We start from the raw sequence: 27,627 nt of genomic DNA, 5'->3' as shown, positions 1-27,627 counted from the left end.
CAGATGCAGTGGTCTGCACAACCACATCTGTAAGTCATGCATGGCTGACAATAAACAGGACTTAATATGAATACATATAATTTTATTCAGATATATGGAAAACATGAATATAAAATCATTCTGTGATAAACTTGATATCACATGATGAAGATGGGCACAGACCTAGCTGTGACAAGTCTGTCGGAAAACAAACTTTGTTTCACACAGAATGGATGTCAGTCGAACAAGGATTATCCCTAGTTGTAGTTAGATCTACATATCTACATCTTACACTGTCCTACAAGCCTCAATACTTCACCAGTTTCTATAGCCGGTGATATACAGTAGTGTATGCCAATCTGTGAGTGAGTGAGTATGGTTTTATGCCACTTTCATCAATAGTGCAGTAAAATCACGGAGGAAAGGGCTGTACATATTGTACCCAGTAGGTAAATGAACCCAGGCATTTCGTGTGACAAGAGAACCACTTGGCTACTCCACCGCCTGCTAACTTGGCAAGTGTATATGATGATGAAGAAGTTATTTGGCTGAAGAAACTTCGAGTTCATCAGAGGATGCTGAGTTCCAGACACGCTTATTATAAGTGAGTGAGTATGGTTTTACGCCGCTTTTAGCAATATTCCAGCAATATCACGGAGAGGGACACCAGAAATAGGCTTCACACATCGTACCCATATCTGGAATCAAGTCGGGTCTTTGGCGTGACGAGTGAACGCTTTAACCACTAGGCTACCCGACCGCCCCTGTCAGTAAACGAGCCATGATGAATATACTGCGACCTTCATTATCAGTATTTGGTCTGGGGAGTTTGGGGTAAAAACAATTATATGGCAGAAACAATTAATAAAAGCATTTATATCAGTGATGAACATGTGGAATGGAAAAACAGTAGTTTCAGGTTTCAAGGTCACAGTTTGAATATAATATCACATAACAATTGATTTCAGTTGCTGCATTTCAATATCATTTTTGTTTTATCTTTTTGGTGAAAACAAATATATCTTGTTGATAATTCGGCGATGTACGTCCCTTCCCATATTAATCTTTGTTCACTTTCAAATAATAAAAAAATAACATTTTCTATTTCATTTTACATTACATTTTTATTGGGTGATCCGAAAAACAGGTAATAAAACAAACAGAATGTGATAATCAAAAGCATTAATAGTGACATGTATTTGTTTGTACAGTCGTGCCTCGTTTATACGGACACTTGCGTCATTTCACAATTCGTCCGTATAAACGAATTTCCGTATAACTGAAACCAGCTTCTTACTGGAAGAGTTACTTGCTGACAGGTGTTTTTCCTTAAAGAGACAAATTTCCCTTTTTTTTACCGTGCTGTCACTGCGTGTCGCTTACATTTACTGGTTGACAGGCCATACTTCCACAACTTTGACCACAAACGCCATATTTATCGAAGAGGATTACATGTATGTACAATAAACAAGTTCGTCTCAAACGTATCTCAGTGTCACTTGGTTAATTGACTTCTCACAAATCAAAGGATTACCACGAGAGGAAGTGTATTGTCCGGATAAGTGAGACAATTTTGTGTGCATTTCAGTGTTTTGTGTATGAAAATGACCGTCCGGTTTCGGAAACTGAATTCCGGATATACGGGTAAATTTATATAGTAATTATTTCGTTTTGAATGAAAATCGTCCGAGAACCGAGGTTTCCGGATATCTGAAGTCCGTATAAGCGGGGCACGACTGTACAATCTCACCTTTCACAGGTGAAACAAGATGGTTAACAATTCTAACACATTGTAACTATCTTTGTGTTTGTTCAATAGCTTGGAATACATGTTTGAAAGCAAACTGTAGAGACTCGCAGTTTACGATATTTGAGGTAAACTTAATCTGACAGCTGAGGAAATTTGTGTGCTCCTCCAAACTAATCACTGCAAGAAAAGCAAATATGAAAAACAGATTTGGAAAATACTTTATCATGGAACATTTGCTCTAAATATTCACTGAGGAAATCAGAGTCTTACCTTCAAACACGACCTAAACACTATCAACTATTTGAAAGCAAGTTTGCTCATAAACTTGGGAACAAAAGAAATTCCTTAGGTCATTTTCATGATTGTTTCTTGATTGGTCATTTACTTCACCAAGTTGGAACTGATCAAAACCTGGACATATGCTTCGCCCTTTTTGGTAAATGTTACAATAATCCTATAAAATATATCAATTTATCAAACCACGTTCCACGTCCTTCTTGTTGAACCTTCAGTAAGTAATATATTGAGCAAATTATGGAAACAGAATAGCAGCATTTTTTTATGAGGTTTTATTTCTAAAATAAAAGTTTACAGTCTTTGTAAGCTTTAATACAAAATTGTACAAGTTTAGATAACAAAACCGACCATTGTAAAATATGTTTTCATGATAAAACCTGTTTTTGTTATATCAGAGTATCTTGGTGTATATAGTTATACAAGCAGAATCCTTTATGTGTGTAGTGTGTACTGTACATGCAAATGTAGACACATTGTGTCAAGACATGGTCAGACAAGTGATCGGACACAGACAGATGACGCCTCCTTCAGACTTTCTTTCGGTCAGTCATAACTCGGACTATACTTCCCAAACCTCCCACGGCAAACGTCTGCAACAGATAAAACAGGGGGACAATGATGAGTAGGGCTGTTACGATTCACTCTCATATTCCGTGAATCGAACTGTATCCATTCATGAATTGAATTCGTTATTCGTGGTCACTAGAATCGAATATTCATGAATATGCAGTCATGTGCATTTACATACCCTGACCCTTAAAATATCCATAAGAACATATTATATGCATAGATTTCTTGAGTGACAGTATTTTAGTCACTGGTCATTGTCATATTTGAGCAGACACTAGTACCTGGATAAGTGAAGTATATTAATGTATAATAAATTAATAATTTACAAGCCATGTCAAATAATTTATTTTGTTATTGTTTCACTGAATATCATAAATAATACATCAACTGCTGGCTTGTTATTGTATTCGTGAATAAGTATTTGTATTCGTTACCCTATATTCATTATACGAATCGTATTCGCCATATAGAGTATTTGTTGCAGCCCTAATGTGGAGGTGTTCATTCGTAGGAAGAGCTTTACCCCTAACATACTCTTCAAACTAATTACAACACAATCAATGATTTTGCACTGGATGCATACCTAGGGTCACTGGGTGAGCAGGTTTTAAATTGCTCTTATCAATATCCCAGCCACATCAAGCCTGGGAACCTCAAGTAATGGATGGGGACACAGGTTGCATGGTCGTCTATGGTGCGGTCTTGCTTGTTTTTCATCAATCCCATCATGGTTCACGTCAGAACGACCTTTCATCCGACCAATCAAAGCGTCGCTTACCAGATCATGAAAGTGACAGTGGGAATGTCTTTTCTAATCATGCAACCTCAAAAACGTTGTATTCCGAACGACAGTTACGGCCCGTTCGACTGTTTCCGTCAACTTTATCGGCTGTTTCACGCTTCCGTGGGATAAACATTTGAACGGAGGAGGCGTTGCATAGTATGTGGGAAGCACTGCCATACAATCTAAACCATATACAGTATTAGACATTCTGGAATGTTCATTGTTCAGTTTTAAAAATTTTGATAGAAAACTGTTTCAACATATTTAAGTCTGAAATGGAAGTCACCAGGTTGAAACGAGTGCCATCAAGCTCGAGAAAGCTGCTTTCTAATTGGCTGATGACTACTTCTTGTTAGTCATTTCAGTGGTCGGTCAAGGTCAGCAAAAGGTCGTTCTGATGTGAGCTGTAATGGGATGTCCTCAGATCTTTGTTTAACAGCAGCGAGAACATACATCTGACTTAAATGAGATTGTTTTTTTCATGGGCATTCCTGAAACCATGAATCGGTATTCAAACCCACGATCATGGGTTTCACAGCAAATTGCGGCACCTTCGTTGACTGGGTCGTCTGTGCCCCTCTGCCATAGCCTCAAGAGGTTGATATCTCTTGGGACTGAATCCCATCAAACACAGCCTGTGCCATAAAACTTTGAATCCGTTAGCCTGAACAGCATTATTTACAGTTAATTTCAGCCTGTGGAGAAGTTGGTTGGTTGGTTGTTGTTTTACGCCGCACTCAGCAATATTCCAGCTATATGACGGCGGTCTGTAAATAATCGAGTCTGGACCAGACAATCCAGTGATTAATATCACGAGCATCGATCCACGCAATTGGGATCAATGACATGCATCAACCAAGTCAGCGAGCCTGACCACCATTAGTTGCCTTTTACAGCAAGCATGGGTTGCTGAAGACCTATTCTACCCCAGAATCTTCACAGGTCCCTATCTGCTGATCTCACTGGACACAAATACGCTTTATTGGACTCGGGGTTTGGAACGGAGGCTGAACTCGCAAACTCATCAAACATTCTTCACTTCACCAACCTTTTCGTGCCAGGTGAGGAGGACGGCACTGCTGCCTTCAGATGGATTCTCAAACCCACGGTAGATATATTTCATCAGCACATCTATTGACCTTGCATCTAGTGACTTCACAGCTTTTTCCACCTCACTGGACTTGAAGGATGTCAGCACCCGGACAACTATCTGGCTGGCACGCTCCTACAAATACACACACAGTCTGAACAAGGGTGAAGTCAGCCAGGCTGGGAGTAAGTGGGTTGGGTGATAACGCCGAAGTCAACGGTGTATGATGAAACTATATCAACCATGTCACGGACCCTTTATCCTGGGTCTCCAGTTAGGGGGGGGGGGGGAGGATCTTCTTCAACCTGGGTCTCCAGTTAGGGGGATCTCCTTTATCCTGGGTCACCAGTGGTGGAGATCTCCTTTAACCTGGATCTCCAGTTAGGGGGGGGGGGGGGGGGGGGATCTCCTTTATCCTGGGTCTCCAGTTGGGGGGGATCTCCTTTATCCTGGGTCTCCAGTTACGGGGATCTCCCTTTAACCTGAGTCTCCAGTTAGGGGGGATCTCCTTTAACCTGGGTCTCCAGTTAGGGGGGATCTCCCTTTAACCTGGGTCTCCAGTTAGGGGGGGATATCCCTTGAACCCGGGTCACCAGTGATGGAGATCTCCTTTAACCTGGGTCTCCAGTTAGGGGGGATCCCCTTTAACCTGGGTCTCCAGTGATGGGGATCTCCTTTAACCTGGGTCTCCAGTTACGGGGATCTCCCTTTAACCTGGGTCTCCAGTTAGGAGGGATCTCCCTTTAACCTGGGTCTCCAGTTAGGAGGGGGATATCCCTTTAAGCTGTGTCTCCAGTTAGGGGGGATCTCCTTTAACCTGGGTCACCAGTGATGGAGATCTCCTTGAACCTGGGTCTCCAGTTAGGGGGGTCTCCTTTAACCTGGGTCTCCAGTTTGGGGGGTCTCCTTTAATCTGGGTCTCCAGTTAGGGGGGATCTCCTTTAACCTGGGTCTCAAGGGAGGAATCAGTGTACGATGACACCATGCCATTGAGTCTGGCCACCTGATCCAGTTTATCGGCTTAGTGGAGCCGAAGTCAACGGTGTATGATGAAACTATATCAACCATGTCACGGACCCTTTATCCTTGGTCTCCAGTTAGGGGGGGGGGGGAGGATCTTCTTCAACCTGGGTCTCCAGTTAGGGGGATCTCCTTTATCCTGGGTCACCAGTGGTGGAGATCTCCTTTAACCTGGATCTCCAGTTAGGGGGGGGGGGGGGGATCTCCTTTATCCTGGGTCTCCAGTTGGGGGGGATCTCCTTTATCCTGGGTCTCCAGTTACGGGGATCTCCCTTTAACCTGGGTCTCCAGTTTGGGGGGTCTCCTTTAATCTGGGTCTCCAGTTAGGGGGGATCTCCTTTAACCTGGGTCTCAAGGGAGGAATCAGTGTACGATGACACCATGCCATTGAGTCTGGCCACCTGATCCAGTTTATCGGCTTAGTGGAGCAGACAAACAAGTGGCTAATAGTGATTCACTGCTTAATGCAGCTATGAACAGTATTTCAGTTTGATGTTGGTGGGTCAGTATAATGTGGGAGGTCCCCAGGCAGTGGAATAGTGCTGCCAAACCAAGAATCATAATCAGGGCAAATCTGGATTTCAAAAAGATCCTAACAACAAAGGGACACAACCCTGCACATCATGCTGCAGCACCGCAGACCACTGGGCAAATCTTCTAAAAAAAAGATAGCTAATGTATGTACATGTTTTTGATATGTAAAAAAAGCATGAAAGTCTGGATGTCCTTGTCTTAACACAATTGTTAAAAGTTGAAAATTTAGCATTCTTAAGGGAGCCCTCAATTCAAACACTACAGCAGCCAACCTCAGCAACCCCCTCAGTGTTGAACACATGCAAGTTTAGATGTATATAATTGGCTGATCCCAACATGGAGTCGTTCTCACCTTCACATTCTGGTTCTTTGTGGTGACTGGAGCGCTACTCAAAACTAATCTTAGGGCATCTGCATTTTTTCCTGTATCTAAAGTTAAGCAAAATTTGCCAAAATGGGGCATGCAAGAAGCAAATAATAACAGACAAATATTCATTTTTCAATCAATGTCACATGGATAAATAGAGTCACATGAAAATGTAGTGGCCCTGCTTATAGACAAGTAAATATGATCAGCCAGGTTCAAAAGTAACACTAGTTCTAAGTTAATGTACTCATCAATAGCGGGATCACTTTTATCATCTAGAAAAAAGTATGTAAAATGTGGATCTTTATAGGATTTCCCAATGAATTTCTTGTCAACTAAGGTCAACACAGTTGTTACTAACTTGACAAAAACATTTTGGTTTCAACATGTTCAACAAAACAGCTCAGGTGTATTTAATTCCCAAACCAAAACATATGTGAGTGAGTGAGTGAGTATGGTTTTACGCCGCTTTTAGCAATATTCCAGCAATATCACGGCGGGGGACACCAGAAATGGGCTTCACACATTGTACCCATGTCGGGATTCGAACCCGGGTCTTCGGCGTGACGAGCTAACGCTTAAACCACTAGGCTACCCGACCGCCCCCCCAAAACATATGTACTTAATTACCTCCTGCACATCAACAATGTCTTCCAATCTCATTAAAGTCAGATCATTTACTCAGATATGCTGCCTCTGTGTGTGAAGATCTTGGACACAGAAGATTACAGCACATTCAAATGAAGGAAGCATGAAGGGTTCCTCGGTCAATCAGAGTTCAGCTTTCTAAAATGATTTGGCTTCATTTCTTAACCACCTCAATGCAGGAATTTTGATTTTATCAAAAGAAACCTGACATAGAACTAAACTTCTCCCTTTTAGGTGTAGATGCCATGGTGCCCAGAAACGATATGGTAAACTTGGCAATGACTGGCAGATTAGAAAGTTCACCGAACACGACCTCCTATGGAGGTGTCTTCAGATCTTCATACAGGGTGGGGCCCGTGAAGATCTGGGGTAGAATAGATCTTCAGCAACCCATGCATTGCCATAAAAGGTGAGTATGCTTGTCCTAAGAGGCGACTAATGGGATCGGGTGCTCAGACTCGCTGACTTGTTGATGCATGTCATCGATCCCAATTGCGCGGATCGATGTTCATGATGTCAATGACTGGATTGTCTGGTCCATACACAATTATTTACAAACGACCGCCAGCTGGAATATTGCTGAGTGCAGCGTTAAACAACAAACAAACAAATCATACAGGGTGGTTTCAGAGTTAAATATCTCATTTTAATGAGATTGCAATGATGTCAATAAAATAACATTAGTGCTGAAAAGCATAGTGCATGTGCTTTGTATGGAGTTTAATGTCTTAACCTGGTTCCTTGAACCCCACAGATAACAAACATGCAAACATGTAATAAATATCTTTCCCAATTACCCTGAAATACATGTGATTAGAATTTTGAAACATGATTTCTTCCAAATATGCTACAGATATTTGTTTCTAGTAATTATGTTTCAACAAAATAAATTACATTACACCAGAGACCATATAGTCTAGTATAGGGTCTCTGATTACACCTCAGAGTTGAGAACTCATTTTTGCCTCGAGGCATCATTAATTAGACAGCATTGAGGATGTGAAATTCTAAGCTGCTTCCTGATCAAAATGTTTCAATAAAATATTTTGTCTCAAGAGACTTAGGTTCGAATAAGATTTAAACGGTTGGTCACATTTCTTTCCTGAATAAGATACAGAATTTCGTGACTCAGAAATGAACTATTAGGCCTGGTATTTGCAAAGGATATTGTGTAAGGAGTGTTGTCACTTCCCCCTCGTTTGGTCCCTGCTCGGTAACATCGTTATCTTCGTCTTGGAAGCGATCGTCGTCATATTGATCAACATCTACCCTCCTGAACTTGCTAGCACCAGTATTTTTCGACATAGCTGCTAATAATTCCAGGAAACTGATGTCTTGAGCACCGACACAATCACACCCCGGAAGTAGAATGATCTAGCCTCGTTTTGACAGATAACGACAAGTACTTGCCACAGTTCCGCATTTAAGAACAGATTCGTCATGCAAACCGAGATATATTTTCTTGTTAATATTATCAACAGAAAGATAAATATTAAATTTAATTTGTTGTGTGATGAATATTGAAACCAATTTGCCGTAACGACATTGTACCGGAAGTGAATGCTCACAGAACCTCGTTCCGGCCTTTACCATTCAGACATCTTCCAACATGGTACATACAACATGATTCTTTTGCAATCTCTTCAATCCCGTGTCCCTCACTGCTTATGTGAAACCATTCGACATACGTTATACACAAACAATGTTTAAAGTATATGGATAAGCCATCATTTTGTGTTTGGGGGTGTTATGATCGAAATTGTTCACTTGTGAATCGCGATGCCCATCCGTAAACAAAACCACTTCTGAAACGATTTGCATTAGTTCGGTGTTTCTTTTGCAGTGTTATATACTATCCAAAATATGTTAAAAAATATCCACAATTTGAAGGCCGGCTGTTTCAATACCTACGATCTATGACAGATTAACTTAAGTCTTGTGAAAACATCGGGTGTTCTTAAACTTCTAAGTAGCCTACCAACTATTATAGGCCAAGATCAGAATCGTTGACACGATTGTTTTATGCACATACACTGCATTAATGTGTGACACGTGGTAAAAAAAAAAGACCTCAGCTAGGGTAAAATTGTATAGTCTTAGGTGCTTGACTTGCAATATCAGTTTATGATATAGTTACGGAATATAATGTTACCATAATAAATAATAGTAAAGATTTTGGGGGTTCAAAACAGCATCCAGCAGCTTTGACTGGCCATTTGTGGTTAATCATTATTTGCCATTTATGAAATAGAGATTTCTACGTAAAAATACACTTTAGCCCAAGACATTTAGAACCCTGCCAGGAATCATTACATAACAGAGCTTGGAGAAGAGTTTGCTTGTGAGAATTGTTTCAGTTGCTGTAGTTTTTATTCTCTCTCTCGCTCTGTCCACTCGTTTGTCGTTTACGGAGCATAACTTGGAAACCGTAATAATTTTTAAATGAAGACTATTTCACTTGTTAAATCATTAATGGTTAAAGAGCTAGTCCTGCCAATGACTTACTGAGTGTACAAAATATTTATTTCAAACCCTGAAGATACTTAGTATTCTTCACAATATTAGGATGACTTGACTAACACTGGAAATTGGCAGAAAGTGAATGAGTATCATTACATGTTGCAGGCCAAAGTAAAGGCTAAGGATCTCCGCGGCAAGAAGAAGGAAGATCTTACCAAGCAGCTCCAAGACCTGCAGGAGGTCAGTAACCATTGAAACTCTGTGGTGTCAGGCCACACCCCTGTGACCCTTGCTTGTACATCTGAGGATCACAATGGCCTGCTAACTATGTTTGTACATGCTGACTTGGATAATATTCACTGTCAACACACTGATTATCCTTGGTTTCACTTGATGAACGTCTATTAAGATTTCATAGCTCCAATTACACTGAGTATTTGCATATGATGTGCAAAATAAATACCATAATTGCATAATGCAAACAATATGGTATTACAACTCTGTACATAATTACCAAATGTATCCTTTTCAAGTTACTGTACATGTATTTCTTCACAGATGTATATTTTCTGATGGAGTGCAGGCAACACACATACCTGAACTTGACTGCATTGAATAATGCTTAAAAGAGGCGCTATGTTTCGCTTATTAATTAGACGTGCATATAACTTATCATGCTTATAACTGTTGCGAGTTATCCACTTGTTGCAGCACAAATACAGATACATATTTGAAGTAGCCTAAAACATAACAAGCAGTATTATAGTTTTAGGTTGTCTACTCATTTGTGTAATATTACCCAATAGGCTGAACCCAAGGGAGTAAGAATATTTGAAAACCCAAAGAGAACTATCAACACCAAATGTAAATGATAATGTACCATGTCAGTAAATACTCAATAGCTTAACAAGTTATCTGGAGTCCAGACATTTTGCTTTCCTCCCCCATGATAAATGATAATGATGGGATGATACACTGATGCATCAGTGGATCACGATATTTTACTTCTCAATACAAGTATCCATTACAGTCACACACTATGTAAACATATCGATTCTTACCTTCAGTGTTTGCTTTGATAACTGTGTAACCAAATACTAATTAGTAAACATTTGTGGTGAAAACGTAATTAATATCCATTGTGACATACATGACACTGACAACTGTGAATCATCAGTGTGGTAGGTATTTGGTCATCCTGTGTATGAAAACATTGACTTGGGGACCACAGATGAGAGCACAGACAAGTATCATGGTTGGTTGGTTGGTTTGTTGTTTAACGCCGCACTCAGCAATATTCCAGCTATATGACGGCGGTCTGTAAATAATCGAGTCTGGACCAGACAATCCAGTAGTTAATATCATGAGCATCAAGCCATGCAATTGGGATCGATGACATGCATCAACCAAGTCAGCGAGCCTGACCACCCGATCCCGTTAATCGCCTTTTACGACAAGCATAGTCGCCTTTTACGGCAAGCATGGGTTGCTGAAGAGCTATTCTACCCCGGAATCTTCACTAGTCACAAGTATCATGATACATATCGGATCACCGAGTTGGTGTATCGTCCCATCCCTAATAAATGATGACATAAAATACTGTTCAAGGCGGTGCTCAGCTCTACTCTCAACCGAGCTCAGTTTTGCTTTGTTCAGACTCGGTAAACACATTGATGTGAAAAACGTGATTGTCTGGGTTAGAATTGTTTTTTAGCAACACATGATTGTTGTAAGAAGCTACTAAAGGGACTGGGTAGTCAAGTCTTGCTGAATTGGTTCATGCATGTCATTGTACCCCTGTTGTGTAGATCAATGGATTGATGTCAATTGCTGGATTGTCTGTTAAAGATTTGATTATTTACAGACCTCTGTCACACAACTGGAGGTGGCAGTCTAAGGTGTCGCAATTCGCTGTGCAGAGTTGCACCCCTTGGGCACACCAGAAACCTTGATTGTGGGTTCAAATCCCGGTTCGCCCCGATTATGTTTCTAGGTTTGTCAGCACCATACCCATGCTCGTGGGTTTCACCGAAGTGGTAAACGTGTGAGACCTGCATCACTTCGGGCTTTCCTCACACATTAAGCTGACGCGCCGTGATTTAACTGGAATGTTAAAAGCGGTGTTAAACACAACTCACTCACTCATATAGCTGGAATATTGTTGAGTGTGGCATTGAACAAAGTAATATAAGACGAGGAGACTACCCGTAATTTGAATGGTTCATAAGTTGTTTTACAAGTCTATTGTATACTTGTGTCCTCTGTTGTACTTGTGTTAAGCCTGAGTACTTGAGAACTAATGGGGAAGTCATCTTGGATATAAGCTGCAGTATTAGAGGCCACAAACTTTAATAGTTACACATGTATCTGGAAATTCCAAATAGATCTGAGACCCGTAAAGATCCGGGGTAGAATAGGTCTTCAGCAACCCATGCTTGCCGTAAAAGGTGACTGCTTGTAGTAAGAGACGACTAACAGGTCAGGCTCACTGACTTGGTTGATGCATGTCATCTTATCCAAATGCGTCATCCAGACTCGATTATTTACAGACCGGCGTCATATAGCTGGAATATTGCTGAGTGTCGCGTTAAACAAAAAGCAAACAAATAGACCTGATGCCCAGTGAATTATCTGACCAATGACTTTTTCCTAATTTCAGGAACTTGCTGGTCTTCGTGTTGCCAAGGTTACCGGAGGAGCTGCCTCAAAGTTGGCTAAGATGTAAGCAAACTGGCTGAGACGGAATAGACACCAAGTAAATCTGCTGGGTTGTGATCAAAATATTTTTTACCAGAAGGAAAAGAGTAGGTCCACACTACTCATAGCCTGAAATGAGGATTGGGCAGATATCACTATATTCCTTCAACCATCACTTTGGCACCCAGTTTTTCACATTTAGTTTCTATTGGACACACATTCATGATTTGTTTATTATTGAATCATTATCTTGGTCTAAACACTCAAAATATTTAAGCGTATTGTGTTTATTATATGGTTGAGTTTAGTATTACGTTGTATATTCATGAATTGATTTCTGATGCTATTGTTCTTTTGCTGCAGATGCTCAGTGAGGAAATCTATCGCTAGAGTCCTGACAGTCATCAATCAGACACAAAAGGAGAACTTGAGGAAATTCTACAAGACAAAGCGCTTTAAGCCCAAGGATCTCCGCCCCAAGAAGACAAGAGCCATGAGGCGTGCCCTCACCAAGTTTGAACGCTCTATCAAGACAAAGAAGGAACAGAAGAGAGAGCGCCTGTACCCTACCCGAAAGTATGCAGTCAAAGCTTAAATGTCTATTTGGTGGGGAATAAAAAAAAAAGTGAAAATATTGTTTCTAGTCAGTCTTTTTTTCAAAACAGAGGATATCGCTATCAGCATGTCTGTCAGTCTGTATGTTTTCCATCTGTTTTCAGTTTCTGGAGCAAAACTACTGAACCTTGAATATTTCTTGTTGAAATTTGCTTTGAATCATTTTTGTGGTGAACTGCTGACCTTTGTTGATTAGGGATTTTTGTTTTCTTATATTTATTTTTGTTTTCATGACAAGTTGCATGCTTGTTTCCAGAGCAGAAGTAAAAAAACATGGAATATTTCTGGATGAAACTTGCTATTGCGTGCTTGTTTCCAGAGCAGAAGTAAAAAAACATGGAATATTTCTGGATGAAACTTGCTATAGATCAGTCTAGTGGTGAACTGGTGCCTTTTAATGATTTGGGATATTGAAAAATACTGAACAGCATTATAATTTTCTTCACGGAACTTAAGGTATCCTATGGCAATAAACCCAAAGTAGTCGAAATCCATTTGCGAATTGCGCGTGATCAAGGGAATATGTTGTCTAGTGATGACACTTGTTACAATTTCATTAAGATGGCTTGGGAAGAGATGTCAGCAGAGCTCCAGATAAGCTGCGTATCTGCGTTAAATATGCATCAGAAATGCAGAAATACGCAGTAAAATAAAATCCAAGCGTATCAAATACGCAACGAACATTACAGATACGCCACAAAAATAAAACTTGTGCGTATCATCAAAATATTGTGAAGTAACCCTGCGTATTTGATTAGCAAATCAGCAACTTATTTTGAAATTATAAACGGGCATTCTGTCAACCTTACGATGACAGTTACATCATTATCATTTGCCATCACACTTTCTTGTGGAAGTATCGTGGTATTTTTGAGTCCTATTAAGCTCTCAAACCCACACGACACCAGTTTGCTGGGACTAGATGAATAGTGTTTTTAAATATTTAACTTAAATACCCACGTGAAAAAACTAGTGGGTAAAAGAAATTTTAATACCCAGATAGAATTACTGATACCCAACGATTTTAAAATGCATGGGTTAAATACCCACAACACCAAAAGCTTATCTGGACCTCTGTGTCAGACATAACATCTTTAAGGAATAGTGAATGTTTGTTCTATACAGAAGTCGGCCGTATTGCAGCTACATCAGAGTGACCTGGAAGAAAAATCGAGTCCAGGTCAGATACAAGTGGACTAAATGATTATTTTGTTTTTAACGCAACACTCATTTTGGGATACAATCTGACAATGACGTGCATCAACTAAGTCGATGAGCCTGCGCACCTGATCCTGTTGGTCGCCTCTTATGACAAGCATAGTTGCATTTTACCGCAAGCATGGGACAAAATTATGAGCTATGTCCTGTGTGGTGATGACACGCAAACAACCAAGTCTAACCACTTGATCCAAATTAGTGACGTCTTGTGAGAAGCAGTTGTGTGTACTATGTAGGGGACCTAACTCTGGTTCCCCTGATCTAAGAACAAGCATCTGGTAAGAGGTGCCACAGAGGCCAGCTGGAATAATTATTTTGGGTTTGAGGTTTGGATTCCAGCTTCAACTCTATTGTGGTCCTTGGTTCACCATACATGTTATGGTGTTAAAAGACTGTTTCCAAACTGAAACGTAGAGGTTAGCTCAGAATTGACTAACACAGGATCAATCACTGAAAAATATATTATTTTACAGAGCCAATACAACAAGTTTTGGTTTTTGTTTGTTGTTTAACGCTGTACTCAGCAATATTCCAGCTATATGACGGCGGTCTGTAAATAATCGAGTCTGGACCAGACAATCCAGTGATTGACATGAGCATCGATCCACGCAAATGGGATACGATGACATGCGTCAACCAAGTCGACGAGTCTGATCACCCAATCCCGTTAGTCGGCTCTCAGGACAAGTATATTCGCCTTTAAGGCAAGCATGCAATACAACAAGTAACACATGTGACCTCATAAATATTGGAAGCTGGGTGGAATTGGATGTTTCCAAATAGTATCCAGATCGCACTGCCAATAAATGGACAAACGTTGGGTCGAAAAAACCCTCAAATCGCTGTTATATAGGTACAGCCAGCATTCTAGGACACCAGTCAAGCCTGTCATGTTCTTGTGCACAAGGGCAGATAACTCGAAAGTGGGGAGCATTAAATTTATTTTTCAACCAGCTTACATTGTTGTTATGACACTCGGGACTCGGGGCAGTGGGCGGTGCGCTTGTTTGTGTACAGGATAAAACATGTCCGAGGGTTTTTGGGTGATTTAAAACAAGAATCCAAGGGATAAAACCGAGGGGCGTAAATGTTTTATCACGCTTATAAACCGAAAAGGGAAACAAAAAACAAAACATTTATCAAATTTTTTGTTTCAAACATACTTTCCATGAACCTTAGGAAACGGGCGTAAAATATCTGTTGCTGACGTACGGTACTTGAAGACATTCTTCAAAGCATTGTGATTTATCAGCGCCTCTGTAGCCTAGTGGTACACTCTCTCACTCACTGGGCTACAGATATGAAGGGAATCCGCGGGAATATAAAGAGAGCATTTGTCATTTGATTTCACATATCAATTCATTGTGTTCAAATGCTAAATAAATTTCTACCGAGAAACGTTAATATGTTTCAGTATAAACGGAAGATGTATTATTAAAATACTTGAGGTGTAAAATAAATCTTTGGGATATTATGTTAAATCCCTGGGATATTATAACATATTATATAACATCACTGTTTGTGAGTTTTAACCCCTCTGGAGAACAATAGGATAGCGACCCCGGAGGTTTATAATGGCAACCTACACTGGTAGTCCGGTCAATTATAGTGTCAAATCCCACCAAACCCGGCACAAGTTGCTGCAGAAATGATTTCTCCTGTTTCATGTACAGAAGGCATCCCAACATTGTAAAAATCTAAGAAAATCTAAGTTGGGGAAAAATTGTTTAGTTTGGTAATGATCTTTAGGGGGTAAATCAATATAAAAGCCCGAAAATGTGTTTCATTTTTTCTAAAACCATATCATGTTAGATATCAAATGAAAGCTGGTATCACAAGTATTCATTTTGTATCTATAGTTTGTTTCTTATTGCATACAAGTAAAATAATCGACCTTTAAAACAAAAACATATATAAATTGGGGGGACAACACATATATCCATATTTATTCAACCATATTTTTTTTGGTTAGTCTTGACTATATTCATTTATTTATATTAACAGTTTGTTTATTGTTTGAAAACCTTCATTTTAAAACATAACCTTTTTAAACTTATATGCCAAGTAAAGGTCATCAATAAATGTTGACAAATATAGGGTTTGGGTGAGCTGTTACTGACAGGGAACACTCTCCGCAAACTGCGATTCAGAACTGGGCAACAACTCCCCTCTTTAAGAGATAATGGACCCGTACAGGATATCCCCACGGATTCCAGTGACATGTCTCGAAACTCGTTCCCTTGTATTTTTTATGAATACATCACTTTCACCGCCATCCTTGTTTGAGGGTCTCTAAGTAGTGTTGCTGGATGCCTTGCTGATGCTATACTGTACAGAGTATGGTGACGTCAACATCATGTATCCTTAAGACACGTGAACGACCAACGTTCACCGATAATTAATGTCTACAGAAAAGTTTCAAGTGTTGACACTCAGAAGCATCTTAAGGTTTAGTCCTATCAGTGCCAGGTCCCATTTGCACAAAGCAGTTGTGGCGCAACATTTATCCTAACTCCCTTACGATACAGCTGAGCTGCTATATACCTTTGTGCCAGTGGGCCATGGAATGAGTGAGTGAGTGAGTATGGTTTTACGCCGCTTTAAGCAATATTCCAGCAATATCACGGCGGGGGACACCACAAATGGGCTTCACACATTGTACCCATGTCGGGAATCGAACCCGGGTCTTCGGCGTGACGAGCGAACGCTTTAACCACTAGGCTACCCGACCGCCCCAGTGGGCCATGGATGTACGGGTTCGGTCACTGGGGCACAACGTCGGGTCACAGCCAAGGGAACACACACCAGCATAGTGATAGTGAGTGAGTGAGTGAGTGAGTGAGTGAGCTGGGTTAAAGCGTCTCAAGTTGTCAGGAAAGCCCAAAGTGAGCACGAGCACATGTACTGTTTGTTGTTTACCGCCGTATTCCGCAATATTCCAGCTGTGTGACGGACCAGACAATCCAGTGATTGATAACATGAGCATCAATCTACGCAATGGTTTGTTGGTTGGTTGGTTTGTTGTTTGACGCCGCACTCAGCAATAATCCAGCTATATGACGGCGGTCTGTAAATAATCGAGCCTGGACCAGACAATCCAGTGATTAATATGAGCATCATCTACGCAATGGGATACGATGACATGCATCAACCAAGTCAGCGAGCCTGACTGCCTGATTCCGTTGGTCGTCTCTTACGACAAGCATAGTCGCCTTTTACGGCAAGCATGGGTTGCTGAAAACCTATTCTAACTGATCAAAAGCAAGACAAAAACCTTACATTGCAATATCAGTTTATTTGAGAACACAATGAATGTATATGTGAAAACAACGTGTATGTAACACGGGATCATAATTATTATAGAACTGACGCTTGTATTATGTACAACATTTATGAGCTATATAATATTATTATAATAAATATAACATAATAATTATCTAAATTGCATATATAACCTGTGATAGCAAAAATATATCTCAAATGCGTTTCCTTTATAAATCTGTATAAATACACGTTTGGTGTACTGTAAATAGAAATGTGTGTCAACATACATGTAAGCCAGACACCATGTTAAACAAGCAACCTAAATAAATATCTGAATTTTTATTTATTGTGATCCATTTCACAAAAGTCATTTTTATGCCAATGATGTTACGGAGGCAACGTTGTTGTTCATCTAGCATATGACGTCAGCACCACGGCTGGCGGAATGACGTCGTGTGCGGAAAAACCGGCTGACCCTGTCGATGAACTTCCTGATGCTAGACCGGCGGCGCGGAGACAGGCGACTGAACTGATTCGCTGCGGTAGGCGATGTTCTGATCTGAAGGCTGCTGCTGCTGCTGCTGCTGCTTGTGTCCAAGCCACTGTCGTCGTCCATGTCGTACTTGTATCTGAAATCAGCGTCCCCGGTCGCCCCGTCGTCCCTGGCGCAAGGGAGCATGGCGTACCCGTACCCTACCCTGACACTTGTCTTGGCCAGGCAGCGATGGAGAGGCGTGTCAGAGAACGAGGAATCGGATCTCGACGAACTGGGGGACGTCTCTCCGGCTGATCTGAGCAGAGGCTGGTTTTCGTCCGCTGATTCGATGCCGCACATGGCGTCAGTGTGTAACTGATCTTTCAGTCTTCTCAGGTCACCCAGGGCTTTCTTAATAGTGGCATTTGTGGCCTTTCTGCGGAACAGAGTGCTGAGCAGACGAGTTTCTTCCAGGGACGCATACAGCATGTACGTGACGGCGCGCCGGTCGTCCGACACCCAAGGGGAAATAAACGCTGACTCGCTACAGGGAGCGGAAGGGCGGAGCTTGGCTCTCACTGCAGGTGTGGGTCGGTTCATCTGCACGACCGGACGGGAGGGGCGTAGCTTGAATCAAACACAGAAAAATAATAAATAGATGCTTGGTTTGCATTACTCAACGCGTTTTCATGTCCGATCTATAAAACAATACGATGAACAGAAAGGGGGCTTGATATTTGTATGCTCAGAAGAAGAGAAAAAAATATCTACACTATACATCAGTGTACAAATTCGAACTTCAACTGCCTAAAATAATGAACGCGGAAGGGTTTGTTTGTTTTGTTGTTTAACGCCACGTCTGCAATATTCCAGGAACCCCGTGAACGGAATCAACAGAAATGTCTTTAGAGAGTTTGTAAACAGATCACCGAATGCTTACAAATCGCCATTTCTCAACAATGGAAGAATAATGGGGCCTTCAATACCATTCTTGTTAACCATAGCGTCCTCAAATAACTAACAAACCGATCTTGGTGCCAAGACACTCGTCAGTATGTGTTGCCTAGTGTCTTATATGAACAAGTGATACATGACCCTTTCTTGTTTGTTTGTTGTGTAACGCCGCACTCAGCAATAATCCAGCTATATGACGCGGTCTGTAAAACATCTTGTCTGGACCAGACGATCCAGTGATTGATATCATGAGCATCGATCCTAAGCGTTTGTGATACGAGGACATGCATCAACAAAGTCAGCGAGCCTGACTACCCGATCCCGTTAGTCGCCTCTTACGACAAGCATGGGTTGCTGAAGCCCTATTCTAAATCGGATCTTCACGGGTCTCCTTTCTCTGTGGATATTTGTACAAATACACGTTAAAATCCCAATGTTTGTTTAGTACTGTGAACCACGAGAATACTGCTACGTGCAGCATATCATCTTCCCGAGGCAAGGGAGTTAACTGACTGGAAAAGTCCTGGACTTTTGTTAATCTCGTCCTTTATAGTGACTGAAGTAAAGTTGAATTTTCATGGATCCCTGCTCATGTTGGATTACTTGGAAATGAGAAAGCTGATAAATTGGCAAAAGCTGCACTAGAATTTGATGACTCAGAACAGGATGAAATAATTTCATTTTAATTTAGGCACCGTCAGTATGACCCATGCTAACACAAAATGGCAGCAGAGATGGGCATCATCCTTAAAAGGACGTCATCTTTATGGCATCGATCCTTTTATCACTAAATTACACTTATCTAGAAATAATCGGAGAGGGGAGGTTCTCTTAACCAGACTTCGTCTTGGGCATTGTGGTCTTGGTGCTTATCTAAATGTTATTAATAAAGACGTTTCTGCACAGTGTACAGTGTGTAATCAGCTTGGTAATGTAGCTCATTTTTTGTTGCATTGCCAAAGTTTGTTAATCAGCGTAAGGCAATGGTGGAGTCTCTAACACTTCTCAAAATTGACTTCTCATTGTCTGGCATGTTATGTTCTAGGAATATTGTTCGCCATGATGTTCAGAATGTAATTCTCCCTTATATTAAAGCATGTGGCAGTTTTGATACTTTATAAAATATCTAGGTACTTAGCAAACCTAATTATGGGCAAGGTGTAAATGCCCCAATCTCATTAAAATCAGATCTTAATTCTCGCTATCGCTAAACAAAGGTCTGAGGACATCCCATTACGGGTCACGTCAGAACGACCTTTCATCCGACCAATCAAAGCGTCGCTTACCAGATCATGAAAGTGACAGTCGGAATGTATTTTCTAATCATGCAGCCTCGAAAACGTTAACACGGGGTATCCCGAACGACAGTTACGGCTCGTACGACTGATTCCGTCAAAATTATCGTCTATCTCTCGGTTCTGGTGGATAAACATTTGAACGGAGATGCGTTGCACAGTACGTAGGAAGCACTGCCATACACTCTCAACCATAAATGAGACATTCCGGAATGTTCGTTTGTTCAGTTTTCAAAATATTAATCGAGAACTGTGTCATATATTTTTCAAGCGTAGACAGAAATGGAATTCGCTAGGTTGAAACGAGCGCCGTTCAGCTCGAGAAAGCTGCTTTCTGATTGGCTGATGTCGACTTCATTTCATGTCATTTCAGTCGTCGGTCAAAGTTCGCTGAAGGTCGTCCTGACGTGACTCGTAATGGGATGTCCTCAGATCTTTGTTTAGCGGCAGCGAGAACTTAGATCTGATTTTAATGAGATTGTAAATGCCCGAACACCAATAAAACCTTTTAATGATCATTAATCATCAACCTGGACTTTTACAGTGAGTTAACTCCCTTGCCGCGGGAAGATGGCAGTTTGTAGACAGTTTACTGCTTTGTGTAATGGTGTCCCAGGGGGTTACGGATCTGATATAATCGCGTGACTGCATGTCATCGTAGCCCGGCGGCGGAGTTGGGTGCTCATGTGTTCAGTCACTGGTTCGTCTGGTCCAGACTCGATAATCTATATCCAGGCCGCCATGTGGCTGGAATATTGGTGTATGTAGCTCTAAACAACATTCTACCATGTCCTGTGAAATGAGGCGTCAGTGTACCACCGAAGGACGCACGTGTTACCAGCTGATCATCTACTGACCAGATGTGGAGGTTTGAGCTCGTCGTCTGAATCTGCCTGCAGCGCCCAGTACTGCCACATGTCCCTCCACGCTGTACAACACAAACACAACAGTTGACGTCATTCCTCAAACAACATACATTTATATATTCTGAGTGATAGTGAGTGAGTTGGATTTTACGCCTTTTTTTTTAGCAATATTCAAACTATACCACGGCGGAGACACTAGAAATTAACCACTTCGCTACCCCACCGCCCCTGTATATTATGAGAGTTTCAAAGGAGATCTTTACTTAAACTAGACATTCGGTATTCTGTATTCTAGCCGTCGCCTCTTACAAGCATGGGATGCTGGAGATTAATTTTAACCTTGATCTTCATGCGTAGCATATTTTTTAAGTTATTTAAAGTTATTGTGATGCAGTATTTACAGGCCAGTATTGCTAAGATATGCATGAGCAGATAGCACACGCGGCCACTATTTGAAACATAGGGCGATAAAGCTTAAAATTAGCCACATAGAGGTTATCACGCGAGTGTGTTTGGGGATGGTAAATATCATGCATTAGGAATAAACATTGTATTTACCGAGCCTTGGCGAGCTAAATACTTAGTGTTTATTCCTAATACAGGATATTTACCATCCCCAAGCACACAAGCGTGATAACCTCTTCATCATATAATGTCATTCTTTAATTCTGTGCTTCAAAATCGCTTTCCCTCTCTCACAAACATTACAGAAACATTGCGAGTTTTCCTGGAATGCGCGCATTATTATTCATTACATCACAGGATAAGTGATGTGTCAAGTCGGACAGTGACAGTAGCCAATATAGTTCAAAGTGAAATCTGTTTCTTATACAGTGGCGAAGCAACATATACGCAAAACAACAGTTGTTTTTAATTGCCTTTCGCGGCAATCCATCGGTCTGTCCGCTAGAGTAACTGCCCTGCCAAAGGGAAGCTACTCTAACCCTAGTCTATGAGACGTCACGGCTTCGGGTCAGACGTTGTTGACAGTCGGTCTGTCCTGTCATAACGTTAAGAAGTGTAGTCAGATGTACACTCAGCGACAAAACGAAACAAGGTAACAATTCAAACATATTTCGGCCAAATCCAACTATTCTAATTTGTGGAGAAGGTTTCAGGCGCCAGAGGTCTACAAGCACAGATATATGGCTACTGATCCCGCTTGGCTAGGCCTCGTGGGTTAACTGCAGTATTTGGGTTCCCACTTGGGAGGTTTTGCTTGTATATAAGCGCGCCGAAATCCGTTCGGAGGCATTGTTTAGCAAAAAGGACCCCAAAAATGAGCTAGACGTGAAAAGCATGGTCTAAAACTCCGCCCCTGTGGGGGCCGAGAGTTTTACGATAGAAAGTTTTACGTACTGTCGACTTCTTGTTGGGGTAGACTGCAGTATTTGGGTCCCCACTTCGGAAGGAACGTTTTTACGTGTTTACGGAAGTTGTCGAATGAAAAACGTTCCACGCATGCACAGTTCGTTATTTACGGTCGAAGCGGAGAGGATTTGTTGGCCGCCATTTTTCTACCGAACGATGCCTGCAGTTCAGTATTTTCTTACACACACAACACACGGGGGGTACAAGGGGGGTACGTCCCCCCTTGTCGAAATATTAAAGTAAAAATGGGAGGGAAAGGGGGGTTACACCCCCCTTTTTTCAAATAAATTGCACGACGGTAAGTTCATTCTGTTACTTGAACAATATATTTTGTTGGGCGGACAACACAGCGGGGTTCAAGGCAGGTACAACACCACCTTTATGACATTTTTAAAGAAAAATACAGGGGGTAAAGGCGGAGGATCCCCCTTTTTCAAATAAATCGGAATATGGTATAACTTCATTCATGAAAGCATGTGAATTTTTATAGGAAAATGATCATCGATAGATACTTTCTCATTCAAACAAATCATTTGAAACGTTGAATTCGTTTTGACTGTCACATAGATTCTAGGACCTAAGTCTGTGGATCCATCTATACCTAGTTCTACTTCTTTCTGCTTCTTTTTCATCTTTTTCTTAATCGATCATTTTGCTTCCTAAGTTTAATAAATGTAAACATGGCCGGTGAACTTAGAAACTGATCAATTGAACAACTGTTACTACGAAACCAACTTCGCACATAACTTGTAAATTCATAAAGTGTGACTTGTACAAATAAAACAGAGTCGACTTGGCGTACAGTGAAGACATCTTTGCATAGGTATGGGGCGAATGCGGGAATGTATGACAATGGGCGATCTTTTTCAATTTATCTTCCCTTCACTAACCCGCTAGGTGCGCTGACCCGGACGGTCCAACCTTAAACTGACGGCGCATGTGGTATGCGCGATACGAGCACTACATGTTACTATGACGCCTATAGACAGTTAACTAGTATAACCTTCACCTCTGTCGGCATCAGTCACGCTTATGTGTGGACAGTATATCTTTTCGCCTAAAAAATGATTTATCTATTGCCATGTCCGGAAACAAATGTTCTTTGATTTAATGATACATCAGGGATGACCACGACTGATTATATTGTATAGTTAACCCCTAGATAGGCGTTCGAAGCGATGCGGTGAGATCAGCTGATCGTTCATCCCAGGTCGCTTTGTTGACGTTTTGCAATCGGTACTAAAGTGTTGCCCTTGATGTATGAATATCACACTTTTAAAAATTAAGTAGATTTGTATACGTTCCTCCTATATTTATGTTGTAGCATCGCCGAGCAGGCTACATCATATGCATGCATTTCAGTAAGTACAGCGGTGAAGCGATACGGTACGCGAAATGTGAAGGTTTCATGCAACGTTGCCTCAATGTTGTGAATATTGACTGCAACACATGTAAGGATTTGTCAGATATGTAACAGAGAGCAATGAGAAATGTTCTCAAGAAATTGTAAGAGTAACAGGCACTGTAAAATTACGTCATCAACTAGATATCATGATACAATGTTCAAAATAAAAGAAATGGAAATAACTGAAATCTGTTTTGATATTTAAGGGTTAATTGGTGCATGTTGTAGAAAAGGATTTTATGTATGAACGGTGGCTGTTTGTTGCCAAATACTACCATGATCATATTTCAAAATGATCAATGAAATATATGTATTATTTTGGCCTTTTTTGAATTTTACAAAGTAGAAAGAAAAATTTCAGACACAGAGGACCCTATATATTTCAGTTAAAAAACATATTCAAGAGTATTTGTACCAACTACAATTTTTATAAAATAAAACAAAATATTCATACTAATTGTCAATCTCTATAATGTTGATTGTATTAACAATGCAGTGTCTACATCCAGTTTGCATTGACAATAATCATATGATTGTGACACAGTTAAAACTGATTCTTAACTTCATTAGGCCTTTCTTTTTATGTTTCCTTGTTCTAATCTGATGTTTCAAATTCCAACATAAACAAATTATTAATGTTATTCTTTTTTCTCTTCACACCAAAAGATATCTGCATTGCACAATGACTCTTATTCTATTTAATATCTTGGCACACTTGTGCATGTGTACTAGTATTTGATTACACATGCATGACTTTTTAGCAGTCATCTGTTTCTGAACTGAATATTATGCCAGTAAAGATAAGTAACATAAAAAAGGGACTCTGGTATTCTTTCAGGTTTGGAGAATCAATCAATTCATTGTGAAAACATTTTTAATTTCTTAAATAAGTTACTTTGATCTTGATAAGATCAAAATAGATCCAAATTAAATTGAGGAGATTAAATTATGCAGTCTAATTCATTTCAGCCAGTCTGTCTAAAATCCGGTCCTATTTTTCAGGCAATAATAAATTAATGAAAATTTAAGAAAGAATATATACCTTGCTTGAGTGAATCAGTCAATATGCATATTTGCTGAAATTTTTAGTCAAAATACATATTGGGCCTGATTATAGACACTGACTGTAACATATGTAAGTATAATCTGTTATATTAAAAAACAAATAACACAAATAAATCCATTTATCTACGTGGAATGACTGTGGGGTTAAATTTGCATTTATTTAACCATCAGAAGATTTGATGATAAACTTTCTAAATTCATATTTGCTAGATGATAATAATATCTACAAAATATACTTAATACTACAGGTGTCTTGAAGTACTGTTGAATGAAAATCAGGATACATAGATACAGCAGGGTAGTGTGTGGGTTTGTATGGGAAATAATTTGTCAACATTAAAATAAATATTATGTTACTAAAACAAGAAGATAAAACTATGATTTAGATCTATTTATACATCATACACATTTTGTGGGGTAGCTAGTATGATTTGTTGTTTGTTGGGACAAATCTCTGTAATTTACTACTATTTTAAGAGCATGAGTATCAGAATTCTGTAAGAAATGATGGATGAATGAATTAACACCTGTGATGACTCAAAGCGCTTAATAGTGAGACACGTGTTATAGGGGCAGAATAATATGGGTAAATCTCTTATTTCAAAGTATGATGAGTGGTATGTATATTGCAACTGAGTAACTGAGTGCTTAAAAGATGCATGATAGATGTTCAATTGGCCTATTTCTAAAAAAATAAAATAAATTTAAATATTCAGATGCAACTTTAATTTTGATATAAAAAGTAACATTTAAAATCAGTTGTCTTATTATATTGAACGTTATTTCTTCTGAAATTATTTGTAAAGGCACGGATGTAAACTTACTATATAGATCATTGGTAAAGGCCTGTCAAAGATGTCTGCGTGCTGCAAATGTTGGCGTATCACTAATTTTAATAAATTGAAGTCCATGGTAGTATTTGTTGTGATTTAAATGCTTGAATTGTTGTGGGAAATAACACAAAGGCTGATAAATAAAATGAGTTTGCATTATTTCATCGATGCAATATGTAAGCCCAGACTGACAGAATGCCTCGCTGTTTTCTGACGTAGAAAATACCGTGGCAATATACCATTTTTAATGACGTTTTTCCCGCTATATTCCAGAGTGACAATTCGTCTTGTAGTTGAAGACTCAAAGAATGTTGATATTATAAACTATTAATCACTACAAAATATGTGCTAGTTAAAAATATTCAGTTGTAAACGACCGTTTTTGAACGAAGGTGCAACAGGACAACTCTTTAGCTTGGCTCCGTCTCTACATGTCAGTAGTTGTCGCAGCGCGCATTGATCCGGGAACCAGACCGGAAGCGACAGTTTGGACCGTCGCTTATATCATTTCAAAAGGAGAGTTATTGCCCTTTGGAACAAAAAGATCGCCCATTATTTTGTTCAAAACATTATCAGAAAAGAAATATTTCATTCACCAGCCGTGTTTACATTTATTAAACTTAGGAAGCAAAATGATCGTTTAACCCTCTTGGTGCCACGGGACCATATATGGTCCCTCACTTTTCACACCCGCATAGTGCCAGGTGACCATATATGGTCCCGAGAAAATGCCCTTTTTAAACTGTAAATTTTGATACATAACACTGAGTGCGCAAAGTCAAAACTATAACCATCATCACCCCAATCATCTTAGCTTTAACATCGTGTAACTCATACTTTATACAATGCTACGGATTTCGAAATATGGCGAGATTAGTAAAGTGGCTACCGCTCTTCTCGGCTTTTTTCTGCCATGTTTGAACACCAAGCGAATGACGGCGAATTTTGATTATGCACCCATGACACATACACGTAAATATTTTCAGACAAAATCCTTGTTCATAAGAAAAAATATGACCTGAGTGGTCAGAAAGACAAATTTTTCCCAACTGTATACTGATTAAATATATACTCACCGACGCGCGTTTCTTTCATCTTAATGCCTTGTGATGTTTCGCATGGACAGCCTGTTTCAACGACGTTGCCGCTCAGTATGAGTTACTGATACTCATCATGACGTCATAAACAGCCAAACGAAAACAATGGGATGACGTTCTCATGTGACGTCATAGTTTAGCTTTCAGTTTCAATAAAAGCGACAAAACACTTTCCATTTTCATAAGAAATATCAGCTAAAAGCAGTCGATTGTACGATTTCGACTATATCATGAGCATGTGTTGAATCACTATCAAATAGTCATGGCACGTCTTTGCGAAAATGTGATTCCCCTTCCTGTGAGCTGGGCTCCGTCTCTTCATATCAATGAGACGTCGCGCAGAGAGACCCCAGAACCATCTTAGCCTTTTCAATGCACTGCACAAAACACTATTGTGTTAGAATGTAAAAAGGTTCTTGGACAATCTAACAAGCTATACATATTATACAGATTTTCACCAGGTAACCGCTTGTAAACCTGTCTAATACTACAGTTTGGCTCCCATAATTTATATATTTTATGATTATGTCTTTGCTTGAGATCGTCAAAATGCCGTTATATTTTCTTTCACAATGCAAGAGATATAATTTGGAAACGACTGGAAGACAACAAATTGATAGAAACTATCAATACATCACAGTTACTAAGCAGGACTCGAAACCATTGTATGTAATAGTGATCTATTGAACGTTGATTTCTCTGGAAGTGATTCAGAATGTTTTGAGGTATCACAAAGAGTTGTCTGTCTATGTCGCTATCGAGGCACAGGTGGCCCAGTCGTCTTAGGCGCCGCAATTCTCTGTGCGGGGTTTTGTCTGTCTGTCCCTTGGGCACGCAATAAACCTATGATCGTGGGTTCGAATCCCGGTTAGTCATGATTATGTTTTTTAGGTTTTTCAGCACCATACCAGTACTCGTGGGTTTCATCTAAATGGTGTTAAACCCAACTCACTAACGAATGTTTCTATCGATA

General features: G+C 40.1%; 3 protein-coding genes across 4 annotated transcripts; 1 reads left to right on the top strand and 2 right to left on the bottom strand.

Moving 5' to 3' along the window:
- Positions 1-67: 67 nt before the first annotated feature.
- On the bottom strand, positions 68-8,426 carry LOC139459927 (actin-related protein 2/3 complex subunit 5-B-like). Its single transcript, XM_071241660.1, has 4 exons — positions 8,208-8,426; positions 6,377-6,449; positions 4,429-4,605; positions 68-2,616 (listed from the first exon to the last, which is right to left on the bottom strand). The coding sequence occupies exons 1-4, from the start codon at positions 8,342-8,344 to the stop codon at positions 2,554-2,556; spliced, it is 450 nt and encodes a 149-aa protein (XP_071097761.1). The 5' UTR covers positions 8,345-8,426; the 3' UTR covers positions 68-2,553.
- Positions 8,427-8,595: 169 nt separating this feature from the next.
- LOC139459928 (large ribosomal subunit protein uL29-like) lies at positions 8,596-12,828 on the top strand. 2 transcript variants are annotated; one of them, XM_071241663.1, is made up of 4 exons: positions 8,596-8,651; positions 9,665-9,739; positions 12,159-12,220; positions 12,560-12,828. In XM_071241663.1, the coding sequence occupies exons 1-4, from the start codon at positions 8,649-8,651 to the stop codon at positions 12,789-12,791; spliced, it is 372 nt and encodes a 123-aa protein (XP_071097764.1). In that variant the 5' UTR covers positions 8,596-8,648; the 3' UTR covers positions 12,792-12,828. The 2 variants fall into 2 exon arrangements, with proteins under 2 accessions (XP_071097764.1, XP_071097763.1); XM_071241662.1 differs by lacking the exon at positions 8,596-8,651 and having other exon boundaries at positions 9,656-9,739.
- Positions 12,829-17,705: 4,877 nt separating this feature from the next.
- On the bottom strand, positions 17,706-26,652 carry LOC139459925 (uncharacterized). Its single transcript, XM_071241658.1, has 3 exons — positions 26,634-26,652; positions 20,875-20,945; positions 17,706-18,395 (listed from the first exon to the last, which is right to left on the bottom strand). The coding sequence occupies exons 1-3, from the start codon at positions 26,650-26,652 to the stop codon at positions 17,706-17,708; spliced, it is 780 nt and encodes a 259-aa protein (XP_071097759.1).
- Between the last annotated feature and the right edge of the window lie 975 nt (positions 26,653-27,627).

This window comes from Haliotis cracherodii, unplaced genomic scaffold, assembly GCF_022045235.1.
Source record: "Haliotis cracherodii isolate W230 unplaced genomic scaffold, xgHalCrac1.p SCAF_13, whole genome shotgun sequence".
Taxonomy (NCBI): Eukaryota; Metazoa; Mollusca; class Gastropoda; order Lepetellida; family Haliotidae; genus Haliotis; species Haliotis cracherodii.
Note: the sequence above shows the minus strand (reverse complement) of the source record. Positions and strands in the feature narration are given on the sequence as shown.

Excerpts from the sequence above, each read along its gene's own strand:
- LOC139459928 (XM_071241662.1), top strand. The coding sequence starts at position 9,656 with ATGTTGCAGGCCAAAGTAAAGGCTAAGGATCTCCGCGGCAAGAAGAAG. Across the intron at positions 9,740-12,158 it reads AGCTCCAAGACCTGCAGGAG|GAACTTGCTGGTCTTCGTGT; the intron begins GTCAGTAACCAT and ends TCCTAATTTCAG. Across the intron at positions 12,221-12,559 it reads GCCTCAAAGTTGGCTAAGAT|ATGCTCAGTGAGGAAATCTA; the intron begins GTAAGCAAACTG and ends CTTTTGCTGCAG.
- LOC139459925 (XM_071241658.1), bottom strand. Across the intron at positions 18,396-20,874 it reads AGCTCAAACCTCCACATCTG|CTACGCCCCTCCCGTCCGGT; the intron begins GTCAGTAGATGA and ends GTTTGATTCAAG.
- LOC139459927 (XM_071241660.1), bottom strand. The coding sequence starts at position 8,344 with ATGTCGAAAAATACTGGTGCTAGCAAGTTCAGGAGGGTAGATGTTGAT. Across the intron at positions 6,450-8,207 it reads GTGACAACACTCCTTACACA|AGGAAAAAATGCAGATGCCC; the intron begins ATATCCTTTGCA and ends AACTTTAGATAC. Across the intron at positions 2,617-4,428 it reads TCCTCACCTGGCACGAAAAG|ACGTTTGCCGTGGGAGGTTT; the intron begins GTTGGTGAAGTG and ends TATCTGTTGCAG.